The 14,945-nt window shown below is 45.6% G+C and overlaps 1 protein-coding gene across 2 annotated transcripts in view; it reads left to right on the forward strand.

The window, feature by feature from the left end:
- LOC110572646 (methylthioadenosine phosphorylase) overlaps positions 1-14,945 on the forward strand; it is a 46,584-nt gene that overhangs the window by 7,099 nt on the left and 24,540 nt on the right. For both annotated transcript variants that reach the window (XM_021681040.2, XM_044920403.1), the window contains exons 2-4: positions 4,290-4,376; positions 6,523-6,581; positions 9,826-9,993. In XM_021681040.2, the coding sequence (XP_021536715.2) occupies positions 4,290-4,376; positions 6,523-6,581; positions 9,826-9,993 (314 nt within the window). The remainder of the gene's footprint in view (positions 1-4,289; positions 4,377-6,522; positions 6,582-9,825; positions 9,994-14,945) is intronic.

The following is a 14,945-nucleotide window of genomic DNA, read 5'->3' on the forward strand; positions in this document are numbered from 1 at the left end:
AGATGTATGGAATGAAGGATAAAATGGAGAAGCCAGCTGGAGGAAGGGTTAAGATTGTATAAAACTGATTTACAATTTTTTTCTAGTGGGTGGGCATGATTTGAGTGTACTGACTTAAACGAACACTTCTGTTGATTTAAAAACTGTAATACTGGTTAGTCTTACGATGATCTATGGTGGCAAGGTAGGAGCGAGAGGTAGGGTGGGCCCAGAATGTAGCCTGCTGTGGTTTCAACAACGTACCACGAGGTGGCACCAACTTCAAAAACTGGTTTAGCCACTTAAGGAAGTTGTGGGGACACTTTGAAAGTTCTGCATCGCGTAACTAGCAGTTCTTCAGTAAAACCTCACTAAATTGCCCCTCCTGCTTTGTTTTTTTTTTTTTGTCTCCAGAAAACTGAGGGCCGGAGAGATGGCCCATTCATAATAATATAAAATCAACTTGTGTGAACGGATCTGAAAATTATTCAGGTGTTCAGTGACTTCTTAACCTGGAATTTTTTCTCAAGGAGCTGAGTAGAAATTTTACTCAAGTGACAGTAGACTTAAAGCTTTTCATGGAGAAAAAATGCTCAGGTCACTTTCCATTTGGTTTCTAATAAAGCGTCCTCTCTCTAACCTGTCACTGATAATTTAAATACTATTTTTCCTTTAGGAACTATCAGCCCAGAGAAGCCTTAATGATTTCCGTCATTTAATTTTTAGTTAACAGTTCAGTTAATATTTAGCTGTCTTTGTAACTGTTCTTGTTTGTGTTTCTTAGTCATCAAATTAGATTAACTCTGGAGTTGCAGGACCAGGTTCCTGTAACTCCGATTAGCCTCTGAAGACAAGGGCTGGTAAGTTCATCTCTGGAAAATGCAATACAATACTTGAACTTAAAAAAAAATTTAGAGCTGCCTCTGCATTACCTATTTATATTTACATGTATAGGAAGGATAGTTTGATTTTATAAATATACATTGGACTAACTTTCCATGCTTTTCCAGACTCTTCTATCCATGGTCTCTTACAACTGTGATTTTAGTGGCATAGAAAAGAAAATCTTTCTCGTTTCTTTACCAAATGGTATAATGAGGAGGAAACATTACCAGCTGGGTATACAGAGTATTTTCTGTCCTAGAGGTCTTTTGAACATTCCTTATTCCATAACCCATGTAGTAGAGAAAATAAAATTGGTTAGAAAGTACTGTCTACAACCACATGCCTATATTTTAGGTTTGGTTTTCTAACTTAAGCTAGCTAAAGTATCTTTCTGTGCTAATTTATTATTCGCATAGTCAGCAATAAACGTCATACAGTAAAAAAATGACCCCTTCTCTGGTTATTTCTGCAATGTGGAAGGCCCTCAAATATTTATTGAATGGGTGATTGCTTTTCAGTAATGTGCAGTTTTTAAAAACGACCGGGCCTGGGAGGAGTAGGGGACCCCAAGGTCGTCTGGTCCCAGGAGTTCAGCTGTAGCTATCAAATCATCCTGAACACCTGCACACTCAACCGGAGATTGAAGAAAAGAAGAGCTGCAACTCTGCAAATAGAAAAGCGACCACTTTCTGGAAGGTAGGAGGTGCGGAGAAGTGAATCCAAGGCACTATATGGGAAGATAAACCATGGGAGGAGGGAGCCTCCATAAGCCGGCTACTGGCAAGTGATATAACAGTGGAGTGCAAAATCAGAACTTTTTGAAGTCTGTTCTGGTGGGGGACATCCCTGCCTGAAAGGTGCCCAGGTGGTGAAGCGGGGCGGAATCCTAGGTGGGACAGTGTGGTCTTAGGATCCCCGGGGTCACAGGAAGACCGGGGGTTCCTGAGTGCAGCGGAGCTCCCAGGCATCAGAGCGGGGAAGCCGGCTGTGATGAGCGAGGCCAGGAGTGGGCTCTCCACTTAGGGTCGCCATATATGGAACCACGGCGCAGTCAGGCCACCACTCTGCGAGCAGCAAAACCGGCGAGACCCCCCCCCTCCCTGCAGTGTAGGGAGAGAGGGAACATACCTCAATATCACCAAAGCCATATATGAAAAACCTACAGCGAACATCATCCTCAATGGGGAAAAACTGAGAGCTTTCCCCTAAGGTCAGGAACATGGCAGGGATGCCCACTATCACCACTGTTGTTCAACATAGCACTGGAAGTCCTAGTCTCGGCAGTCAGACAACAAAAAGAAATAAAGGGCATCCGAACTGGCAAAGAAGGAGCCAAACTCTCACTCTTTGCAGACAATATGATACTCTATGTAGAAAGCCCAAAAGACTCCACCCCAAAACTGCTAGAACTCATACAGATTCAGCAAAGTGGCAGGATATAAAATCAGTGCACAGAAGTCAGTTCCATTTCTGCATACTAACAATGAGGCCGAAGAAAGAGAAATTAAGGAGTCGATCCCATTTCCAGTCGCACCCCAAACCATAAGATACCTAGGAATAAACCTAAGAGGTAATGGATCTGTATTCTGAAAACCATAGAACACTTACGAAAGAAACTGAGGAAGACACAAAGAAATGCAAAAACGTTCCATGCCCATGGAGTGGAAGAACAAATATTGTTAAAATGTCTAGGCTACCCAAACCAGTCTACATAGTCAATGCAATCCCTATCAAATACTGTCAGCATTTTTCACAGAGCCAGAACAAATAATCCTCAAATTTGTATGGAACCAGAAAAGACCCTGCGTAGCCAGAGGAATGTTGAAAAAGAAAAGCAAAGCTGGCGGCATCACAATTCCGGACTTCCAGCTCTAGTACAAAGCTGTCATCATCAAGACTGGCACAAAAACAGATGCATAGATCAATGGAACAGAATGGAGAGCCCAGAAATGGACCCTCAACTCTATGGTCAACTAATCTTCGACAAAGCAGGAAAGAATGTCCAATGGAAAAAAGACAGTCTCATCAACAAATGGTGCTGGGAAAATTGGACAGCCACATGCAGAAGAATGAAACTGGACCATTTCCTTACACCACACACAAAAATAGACTCCAAATGGTTGAAAGACCTAAATGTCAGACAGGAATCCATCAAAATCCTAGAGGAGAACACAGGCAGCAACCTTTTCGACCTCGGCTGCAGCAGCTTCTTGCTAGACACGTCACCGGAGGCAAGGGAAACAAAAGCAAAAATGAACTATTGGACTTCATCAAGATAAAAAGCTTTTGCACAGTGAAGGAAACAGTCAACAAAACTAAAAGACAACCGACAGAATGGGAGAAGATATTTGCAAATGACATATCAGATAAAGGGCTAGTAGCCAAAATCTATAAAGATCTTACCAAACTCAACACCCAGAGAACAAATAATCTAATCAAGAAATGGGCAGAAGACATGAACAGACATTTCTGCAGAGAAGACATCCAAATAGCCAAGAGACGCATGAAAAAGTGCTCAACATCGCTCAGCATCAAAGAAATAAAACCACGATGAGATACCACCTCACACCAGTCAGAATGGCTAAAATTAATTAACTTAGGAAACAGCACATGTTGGCGAGGATGCGGAGAAAGGGGAACCCTCTTACCCTGTTGGTGGGAATGCAAGCTGGTGCAGCCACTCTGGAAAACAGTATGGAGTTCCTCAAAAAGTTAAAAATAGAACTACCCTACAACCCAGCAATTGCACTACTAAGTATTTATCCAAAGGATACAAATATAGGGATCCGAAGAGGTACCTGCACCCCAATGTTTATAGCAACAATGTCCATGATAGACAAACTGTAGAAAGAGCCCAGATGTCCACTGACAGATGAATGGATAAAGATGTGGTATATATATACAATGGAATATTACTCCGCCATCAAAAAACCCCCCACAAAATCTTGCCATTTACAACGACGTGAATGGACCTAGAGGGTATGATGCTAAGTGAGATAAGTCAGTCAGAGAAAGACAAATACCATATGATTTCACTCGTGTGGAATTTAAGAAACAAAACAGATGAACATAGGGGAAGGGAAGGCAAAAATAATATAAGACGAAAATAGAGAGGGAGACAAACCATAAGAGACTCTGAATTCTAGGAAACAACCTGAGGGTTGCTGGAGGGGAAGGGGGGGGTTGGGGTAACTGGGGGATGGGCATTAAGGAGGGCATGTGATGTAATGAGCAGTGGGTGTTATCTGCAACTGATGAATCACTAAATTCTACCTCTGAAACTAATTTAAAAAAAAAAAGGTGACCAGGGCTTAGCAGAAATGGAGAAGAGCATATGTATATGAATAAATGAATTTGTTTGAAATAATGATTTTATTTCTAATGAAAAATGACCAAATATGTTGTCTTTTTATTGTCTCCTTTAGATTGGAATAATTGGTGGAACAGGCCTGGATGATCCAGAAATCTTAGAAGGAAGAACTGAAAAATATGTGGATACTCCATTTGGCAAGGTTAATATCCATCCATTTCGTGAAGATATACCAGCTTTTTCCTTTCTTCTTGCTGGTTTGGTTTTTATGTTAAAAAAAGAATATATATATATGTATGCATATATGTATGTATTTCGGGCGGGTAGGGGGAACGCCTGTGTGGCTCAGTCAGTTGAACATCTGCCTTCGGCTCAGGTCATGATCTCAGGGTCCTGGGATCGAGCCCCGCATCGCTTCTCCCTCTTCCTGCCGTTCCCCCTCCTTGTGTGTGCACGCATGCGTGCTCTATCGCTCTCTCTCTCTCAAAAATAAATAAGTTCTTATATATATATATACACGTATATGTGTGTGTATATATATGTGTATATATATATATTTTTTTTATTGCTTTTGTCTTGGCAGCACAGGGCTGTCTGCCCCGGGCTGAGAGGGCCCAGTAGTTCTATCACTGGGTTCTACCAGCTGAGACAGTGTCCCTCAGAATGCCTTGGACCTCACGGGATTGAGAACATACTCGCATAACTTCTCAGCTTTTATCTCTAGAAGACAGATACTAATTTCAGAGATAGCAGTGGTACATCTTCAGACCACTGCATTCAAATTAGCTTCTAATTTGGGTCCTATAGGTCTTCCACATTAATTATGCAGACAGGTGGCAAACAAGAACATATAATGCAAAGTGGCCTTTTCTTAGTAAGCCCTGGCCCAAGGTTGGGGGTGGATTTCCTGAGGATCCAGAAAGCAAAGCATAACTGAACTAGAAATAAAACACTCCTCCTTTTCTATTAAAAGGGCACTACCGGGACACCCAGGTGGCTCAGTCGTTAAAGCGTCTGCCTTCAGCTCAGGTCGTGATCCCGGGGTCCTGGGATCGAGCCCCGCACCGGGCTCCCTGCTCGGCGGGGAGCCTGCTTCTCCCTCTCCCGCTCCCCCTGCTTGTGTTCCCTCTCTCGCTGTGTCTCTCTCTGTCAAATAAATAAATAAAATATTAAAAAAATAAAATAAAATAAAAAACTTACCTATGTGTTAAGTTGTATTAAGACACAGCATTTTAGGGGCGCCTGAGTGGCTCAGTCGGTTAGGCGTCTGCCTTCGGCTCGGGTCGTGATCCCGGGGTCCTGGGATCGAGCCCCGCGTCGGGCTCCCTGCTCGGCGGGAAGCCTGCTTCTCCCTCTCCCGCTCCCCCTGCTTGTGTTCCCTCTCTCGCTGTCTCTCTCTGTTGAAAAATAAAATCTTTTTTTAAAAAAGCCGGGGGCCTACTTCTCCCAGCTCCCGTTATCCAGCTAGGATGAGATGTCTCCCTTCTCCCAATCCCATAGTGCTACTTGCAAACACAACGGTTCTTCTGGTCCTTCTCGGAGGGATCCATCCGGCGTTCCTCCCCAACCCTCCTGTCCAGCCAAGTCCTTAGACTGACCTCATGTTCTCTAAGTCCTGCTCTCAGCTTGGCTCATCTCATGGCCTCATGTTTTCTGAACCCTCTCCGGCTCTGAGGATCTTCCCCTCCGTTTACCTCAGGTCCTCCCATGGCCGTCTTAGACTTGGTGAACATGGCAAGCAGTTCTGGGGCCGAGTTCTTAAATTCTGTGACAGTTTCCTCCTTACCGCATTTCAGTCTCACACCCCTCAGACCTGCCAAATTCTTGACACATCTGTATTTGACCATCGTGACGTGAGAGTCCCCCGGGGTGCTTGCTACAAATAGATCTTACTAAGCGGTACCTGCCCACGCTCCTGAGGCAGGCCTCCTGCTGCCATGAACCCCGTCCTGCGGAGGGCTCAGTGTTTACTGAGGGATTACGTTGGTCAAATCGGGACCCTCTTCAAGTGCATCTTCCGAGTTTTCCATGAATCCTGTTGTGGTCGAAAAATTGAAATGGCGGTTTTTGGATTGTTTTTTTTTTTTTTTTTTTTTAAAGATTTTATTTATTTATTTGAGACAGAGAGAATGAGATACAGAGAGCATGAGAGGGAGGAGGGTCAGAGGGAGAAGCAGACTCCCTGCCGAGCAGGGAGCCCGATGCGGGACTCGATCCAGGGACTCCAGGATCATGACCTGAGCCGAAGGCAGTCGCTTAACCGACTGAGCCACCCAGGCGCCCTTGAATTGTTTGTATGTTGAATGTTTTCAAGTCATTGCGTTGTGACCATTTTTCATTGCGTTCAGCCTTCTGATGCCTTAATTTTGGGGAAGATCAAGAATGTCGATTGCGTCCTCCTCGCAAGGTAAGGTATTTTAAGCTTTTTGAATGTTGCCACTGAAGGAGGGTTTAGACTTAAGTCCTGGAGAGAGTACTGGTGTGGGTGTGAGTTTTTAGTTGGGAGAGCCAGAGCATCTCAGTCACCTTTATTTACCACTTACAGTTTTGGGCTAAATTATAGTGACTTTGGAGGTCAGAGAGCTCACCCCACTCCCCTTAGGCTGGGAAAGCAGTTAGAATAATCAGTAGGCAATAGAATGAGTCTGACTAAAATTGAAGCTTCTGGTTTCAGTTCAAAGTGCGAGAGGAGAGGTGCTTTCCTTTATTTATTGTTTTTCTTCTAATTAATAAAGTGAACGGCTTCATTCACGACCCCTGTGTGGTGATAGTTACAGGTTTGCAGGGAGTGAGTTCCCTTTGGTATCCACACTCTGTCTCTGACAAGACTGGTGCCATCCCACTGTTAAAGAGGGGGCAAACCATTGTTACCACACAGTTGGAAATTAGTCAGACCACATGTGTTAGTTTTCTCATGCTGTGAACAAATTACCACAGGTTGAGCCGCTTCAAACACAGTGTCCCACAGTTTCTCAGCATCGGGAGTGTGGGCACAGCTTAGCTGGCTCGTCTGTTCAGGGTTACGCAAGGTCACGCAAGGTCACACAAGGTTTACTCAGGGATTTGCTCTCATCTGGCTCCCCAGGTTCTCATTCAGGCTTACCTGCGTGTTGGCAAAATTCGGTTCCCCACAGTTGTAGACCTGAGGCCTTCCGGCTCCTGTAGGCTTGTCCACGGTCCCTGTCACATGGTACCCTCCGAGGGCGGAGTTTCCGTGATGGGGGCTTGCTTCCTCGAGGCCAGCAGGAGGGGCTCTCTGGGGCGGGCTGGTGAGGTGGCACATGATCGTGGGAGTGACCCCCAGCCCCTTTGGTGGAGCCCATTGGCCGGAAGCAAATCTCAGGTCCACCTGCAGTGGAGGGAGGAGGGAGTTACACTGAGCATGAAAGTGGGGGACCAGCCTAGAGTCTGTCTGCCACACTACATTTTTGAAACAGAAGTGACTTTGCTGAATCCAGTAAAACTAAGTTTGAGTTGTCGATGGACACATGGGGTCGATTTCAGGCAACCCTCTTTGTTGGTCCGTGGTCATTGCTGGAGGATTGATTCCTTTTTTTTCCAGGCTCTAAGAGAAAGCAGCTGGTTGTGTGGCCCTCTGGTGAGGCTTTTATTATACTCCTCCTGCCCATTGAACTGCATTGTGTTGGACTGTGGTTTGTCCCTCGAATGCAAGGGTTTCTTAAGGACTTCGGGTTTTTGAATTTCTTTTGAAAATTTTTATTAGTGTTTTGGAGACCAGCCTTAGGAAAATGCATATACTGTCTGTGCATTCATGGACCTCCACCTTCTGAGAGGTCATCTGTGCACTCAGGGTAAAAACCCTGAAATGCTATGCCTGTCTGAAATTATGTGCAAAGCATTTTGATGTTTTTCACAGTTCTGATGGTGAACAGAAAACACACTAAGTTTTTCTTCTAGTAGTAACACGGGATGATACAAGGGATATTTAGTAACAACCCTGTGGTGCAGGTAATATTATTAACCATTTTCCAGGTGGAAAAAATGGGACTGAGAGCGCTGAGTGGCTATGAGGAGGTCACATCACTAGGAAATGGCAAAAGCTAGGATTTGGACCCAGGCACTTTCACTCCAAAGCCCAAACTTAATTGTCATTGTAGAAAGTGAGATTTTTGTGTGTTTACCTACTTCCTTGAAAGCCTGTTTCTGCATTATCACACGTAAAGGACACTGGACTTGACACTTGGCCTTTCCGTGGTAGATCATTACACCATTATATTGGTAGTTTTTCAAGCAGCCCAGAATGATTTTAACTCATTACGAAATACCGCTTATATAAGTCTATCATCTAACATGTGAATTTTTTGAAGTAATTTTAGAAATTGGGTTGCCTTGACTGGCCGTTTACTGGCTGGTGCTCCTAGTCGTGTTCTGCATCCCAGCAAAGAGCACACACGAGGGCCTCACCCCCTCGGGGCTGATTCCAGTGGGAAAGAGAGACACAGGAAAGGAACTGTAGTTTGAGTTACCAACAGAGGTTAGAAAGAAAAGGGGATAGCGATGTGACTGTGACTCAGTGGCTGTGGAAGGCACTTCTCTGCGGAGGTGACATTGGAGTGGAGAGCTCAGCGGGCTGGAGACCTGGGCAGGAATGAGCAGAGATGGGCAGCGAGAAGGCCAGTGAAGCTGACTTGGGATAAGAGCTGAGGTTGCATTAGGACCCTGGTGCCCAAGTGACATGAGGGCCGTGGTTAGGTGTTTGGATTTTATTTGAAGCGTGGTAGGAAGTCGGTGGTGGTTGTATTAGTTTGCGGGAACTGGCACAGACTGGGTGGACCCAGAAATTTGTTTGCTCACAGCTCTGGAGGCTAGAATTCCAAGATCAAGGTGTCAGCGGGATTGGTTCCTTCTGAGGGCTTACGGGGGAAGGGCCTATTCCGGGCCTCTTTTTTTTTTTTGGGCTCATGGATGGCCATCTTCCCCTGTGTCTTCACACGTTCTTCCCCGTGTGCAAGTCTGTGTCCAGATTTCCTCCTCTTGTAAGGACACTGGATTAGGGTCCGCCCTAATGACCTAGTTTTAACTCCATTACCATATTAAAGACCCTCTCTGCAAATATGGTTGCATTCTGGTGTACTGGGGATTAGGACTTCAAAATATGAACTCTGGGGGCGGTGGGGGGAGGGCACAATTCAGCCACTAACAGTGGTCATGCGTGAGGTGACTGGTTCTTGCACAAAACCTGCTAGTGTCAGAACAGCTGGGAACTCTTAATTATTTTGAAAGTTTCACTAACTTATTTGGGTGATCAGACAAAGGAATGGACAGAGTCGACTGGAAACTTGAGTTTCTCCTTCTCTTTTGTATCTCTCTTCACTGGCACCTCTAGTTTTCCGTGTTGTGGCTCGTGTGAAATCATCTGCCTCAGATTCTGATGTGTCCGTGCGCCAGAGGATAGACACGGTACATCTTCCTTACCAGCTCTTGATAGAAAAATACATACCATGTACAGGTGGCCTGCGCTTTAAGACCCAGTGGTTTGTATTTACAGTAGGCTAGTTATCCTCTGGCCTCTGCCTATAAAAGTGCTCTGATGGAAAGGGCTGGAAGGCACTGCTATATATAAGTTTTCTCTTCTCACAGCGTCCGAGCACCCTGCTCACCGCCCTCCCCCCCCCCACTCCTTCCCACAGGCATGGGAGACAGCATACCATCATGCCTTCAAAAGTCAACTACCAGGCGAACATCTGGGCTCTGAAGGAGGAGGGCTGTACACACGTCATCGTGACCACAGCCTGTGGCTCCTTGAGGGAAGAGATTCAGCCCGGCGATATCGTCATTATCGATCAGTTCATCGACAGGTGAGCAGGGCCTCTAAGATGCTTTAGGCTCGGGTGAGATCGTTCCCAGCTCACCTGGAGGTTGTGTGGGGGCCTGGGAGAGGAGTGGAGGGCAGGCCCACAGATCTGCTCGAAGCTGCGTCGTGGGCAGTTTTTAAGCAGGTGCCAACAAGAGTAAGCATCCACTGTCCACTGACCAGTTTCCAGCTCTGCCATCTCGCAGTTCACTGTGGTCTGTAACGTGAATAGATAAGAACTCTCGTAGACACAAGCGAGTCGCTTCAGGTTTCCTTAACGTTCTAGACGCTGCTCCCTTTTTCCCTAGTGCCTCACGGGCTTTTTTGAAGTTGGTTTTTTCAAAGAAGATTCCAGAGGAGGTCCACTCAGGACATGTATGAGCTAATAATGTTTGGTCCACCTCCTTTTTTCCCTTTTTCTTGTTGTCCTGCAGTGTCCCCGGTCCGGATTTTACTGACTCCCTCCTTAAGTGTTGGTGCCTTCCCCTGTCCCCTGTGTTTGCTGTAAACCAGTCGGTAGCTCTGGAGGCCTGACGAGAACAAGGTTCACATTCTTGGCAGGAACCCTCCCTTCTTGCATTGTATTGGCAGGCATGCAATGTCCAGTCTTTACGTGGTGTTAAGATCGACCAGTTGGTTCAGGAGCTGGGGACTTTTTTGTTATTTAATTGTACAAGTAATATAGTTCCTTTGCCAAAAAAAAAAAAATTCAGCAGTAATAGACTGCCAAGATCCTGGGCTTTTCCTGAATTTAGAAATAGTTGAAGAGGGGCACCTGGATGGGTCGCGTTGGTTAAGCATCCGACTCTTGATTTTAGCTCAGGTCATGATCTCAGGATGGTGAGAGTGAGCCCTGTATCAGGCTCCACCCTCAGCGTGGAGTCTGAGATTCTCTCTCTCCCTCTCCCCTCTGCCCTTTCTCCCACTCTCTCTTTCTAAAATAAACAAATAAGATCTTTAAAAAAAAACCCAAAGAAATAGTTGAAGAAATCACAAGGGAAAGTGGTCGGTCTCCTAGGGATCCCTTTCTACTGCTCCCTGTCCCCCTACAATTCCTGGTGAAAGGAACCACCTCCCAGGGTATTCCAGGTAGAGACAGGTGGCCACACTCTGTGCCTTGAATCAGTGGTGGGGAGAAGTAGCACAGAGTTTAAGCCATTTGGTGGCTCCTGTTGAAGTCCCCAGACTGTCGCCTCTGTCCATCCCACCCTCCCCATCTGCTGTCACTGAGTTTACTCCACCCAAGCACCCTCTCTCCTCTTCCATGGGAGGAAAGTTTATTCAGTCCAGTTCTCTGTGTTTTCTGTCTGTCAGGGATCTGTTCTAATTTAGAGTCCATCAGAAGCATTCTTGATTGTTTCCCGATGGAGTGAAACTGTTAGGTGGGGCTATGTGAAACTGACCGTTTTCTAGGTCAGAAGTGGTTGAATATCAGCAGTTTCATGTGACTCAGCCTAATAAATAATGGGGATAGATTAAAATCATTACATGCCCTTCACCTATCATTTTTGCTATTATTTTTTCAGTACCTGACACTATGTATGTATTGTTCGTCTTTCTCTCTAGAATATATGCCGTGTGAGGGCAAAGACCCTATTTGCCACTTTATCCCTAACACACACAACAGTGCATGGCCTGTAGTTGCTCAGTCTTTTTAGAGCTATTGAATGAACATGATCGTTCGAAGGAAGAGGGAGGCTGGCATTCTTGATCAAGATCTCTGTGGTTGTCAAAGTCCATGTGTTTGGAGGTAATGACTTAAGAAAATGGTTGTAATATGCTTGTTCAATAGAGCAGAGTGCGTGGGGCGCCCGGCTGGCTCAGTCAGTAGAGCATGGGACTCTTGATCTCAGGGTTGTGAGTTCAAGCCCCACATTGGACATGGGGCCTACTTAAAAAAATAAAGCAGAGTACAAAACTCCCTATTCCGACTGATCCAGATTTATAAAGTATCATAGATGATCCTGGAAAGAAAAGTCTGACTTGGGTATTAAGCCTCGGATTAAGTTGTTAATTTAAATGGTGTAACTGTACACTCATATTTGCCAAATCTTTTCCTCATCTATAGTAAATGTAGATGTTTTACATACTGGCTCTTTCAAGAAAGCAGTTGGGGCAGAAAGATGGAGAATAGAAAGGAGAACAGGTGTTACATCGTATCTAGTTTCATTCTGTCTTAGCAGTCCTTAGACATGTAACCTTAAGATCTTCTGGTATCTGTGTTTTTTTATGTGCTGTGTGGATAACCTGACTCCTTACTCTTTTTTTTTTTTTTTTAAGATTTTATTTATTTATTTGACAGAGAGAGACACAGGGAGAGAGGGAACACAAGCAGGGGGAGTGGGAGAGGGAGAAGCAGGCTCCCCGCGGAGCAGGGAGGCGGGGCTCAGTCCCTGGACCCTGGGATCATGGCCTGAGCCGAAGGCAGACGCTTAACGACTGAGCCACCCAGGCGCCCCCTGACTCCTTAACTCTTGCCTTGGAAGTTCAAAGTCTCTATCAAATACCTTTTATGGGATGTAGCACCTGCTACCTGCCTAGTACATGGGTGCCATTATTGTGAATGTGGCCTGTTGGCTGGAGGGGTCTGCAGTTAACACTATGTGGTAACAACAGAAGAAAAGTTCTCTGAAAAGGAGGCTCCCAAAGGGAATATCATTTAGAAGCAATCTCAAATTTTACATTGATGTGATATATTCCAATGGCAACATTTTGGATTTATTGGGCTAGATAGGATATTAAAGCTAATTTTACCTCTTTTCCTTTTTAAATGTAACTTAGAAAATTTAAAATGACATTAGGTGGCTTGTGTTCTATTGCTTTTGGACACTTTCTGAATGACACTGCCTCTGGCTCAGTCAGTTGACCAAGCTTGGGTGCATGCATGATTTACTGTATGTTTGTCTCAGAAGAGAAGAGAATCAGCACTTTTTGCCTTATGAGTAATGGCCTTCACGTGTTGTACTAGTAACACATTCTTGTAAGTGAATCTTGGTGTGTTCAGGGAGGCACCTGCTGCGTCCTCTCGGTGCCGACCTCAGGCCCGGAATGCCGAGCTGGGGGCTGTGCTGCCGATAGCCTGAGCCTCCCGCAGCCAAACACCCAGCTTCAGCTTGGGGAACGAAAGTGCAGCGTTCTGCAAAGCCACCCCCGTGGATTATAGCCATGGGGACAGGAGCCCTGGATCGGGAGGTTTTGGTTTGGCTCTCTTTAGCCTCAGGCACATCTGTGGCCCATGGCCCTCTCTCCTCAAAGTCCAAGTTTGAGCTCCACCATCGCTGAGGCTTCTTCTCCCTGCTCAGTCCCGTCTCCAGCACTGATCTGGAAACACACATTTGCTTATTGCTGCCACTTTGCTGGCACCTTATCTTAGGAAAAAATATCCTCGTCCTCAAGGGGTCTTCAGAGGTCAAGAGGGATCTTTTTAATCTCCCTAACATAAATTTGTGATAAAGAATCAGGATGGAGGGACGCCTGAGTGGCTCAGTCGGTTAAGCTCCTGCCTTTGGCTCAGGTCATGATCCTGAGGACCTGGGATCAAGTCCTGCATCGGGCTCCCTGCTCCGCGGGGAGTCTGCTTCTCCCTCTCCCTCTGCAGCTCCCCTTGCTTGTGCTGTCTCTCACTCTCTCAGATAAATAACATCTTCAAAAAAAGAGAATCGGGATGGAGTAGTGTGGCTGTTCTTACTTAATAGACGACGGAACTAAAGCATATTACTTTCTCTGCCCTCGGTGCCCAGCATAGGGAAAAACACCACCAACCTGGTCCATCGGCCTTGCCGTGCATACCGTAGAGACCATTTAGGTTGAAGAGTGACAGGTGGCTTTGACGTTAGGGTTGTTTTTAAAAACATTAGATTTCTACTCTAAAAATGGAAGACACCTTTAAAGGAGTCTGGTGGGTTGGAAGCTCTTTTAAGAAAATAAGCTCATTGTCTTCTGAAAATAATTTTTTTTCTCTCTGCTATGTTCCTGCCTGTGAAAAGTTGAAGGCCTGGGCCTGAGAGAAGGGGAGTCTTGGGTGCGGCTGACCTGGAGAGAGCAGGACAACAGACAGGTGGGGAAGGGAGTGGCTCCAGGTATTTTTGGGGTGTGGGCAGTCGGGCATCTCTTCCTCAGACATGCAAGGAGATGCCTTAGCTAATATTTAAAGTGAAAGTAATCCTCTTGTGTTTGTTCTTAGGGCAGCTGTGGAAAGCAAAATGGATCTTGGTCTAGAATTTAAATACCAGAAATGTGTTGTTGGTTTTGTCATTTTCCCATTCTCACTGTAGAGGGATAGGTTACTTGTCTCTGCCTTTGCCCTGGGTTCGGGGCTCCATGGGTAATGTTCCTCATGAACCAAAGTTAAAAACAGCAGCTGATAACCAAGAGCTTGGAGGAGGCTCGTCCACAGTCAGTGTCTTCGGTGCCTTATGCCTCCTGATGAATGGGGTTTGACGAATCCATTTCTTCTACCTCAATGGAGGTCCTTGTTGTCAGATCCACAAGTCATTTGACAATCCAGGATCAAACCTGGTTAAGAATGGGACTTGTTTCACTTCTGGATGGCCATTCCACAGTCCATCTGAACTCAGGAAAGAATCTGACCTTCCGTCTGTCCAAGAGACCATTGTGAGGCTATTTATACTTCAAAAGGATCTCACAAGGGTGATGCTCCAAGATTCATAATTTGGGGGTTGTTCTTCTGTGGTACAGACCTTTGTATGTGTAGCATGTGTAGCGTACACCTGTCACCCCAAACTACTCTCCACACCGTGCAAGGTACACGTGGGTAGAGAACTCCAGCAGTTCCACACATGACCTCTCTCCTCTTCACCATCAATCCCGATTGTTACCGTGGAAAGGAATTGAATTCACCATATATCTATAAGCTGTTGGGAAAGATGCCCACATTCCATTAAATTGTTTTTTTTTAAAGATGCAGATTAGGGGCACCTGGGTGGCTCAGTCGTT

The sequence above is a fragment of the Neomonachus schauinslandi genome, chromosome 13, assembly GCF_002201575.2.
Source record: "Neomonachus schauinslandi chromosome 13, ASM220157v2, whole genome shotgun sequence".
Lineage (NCBI taxonomy): Eukaryota > Metazoa > Chordata > Mammalia > Carnivora > Phocidae > Neomonachus > Neomonachus schauinslandi.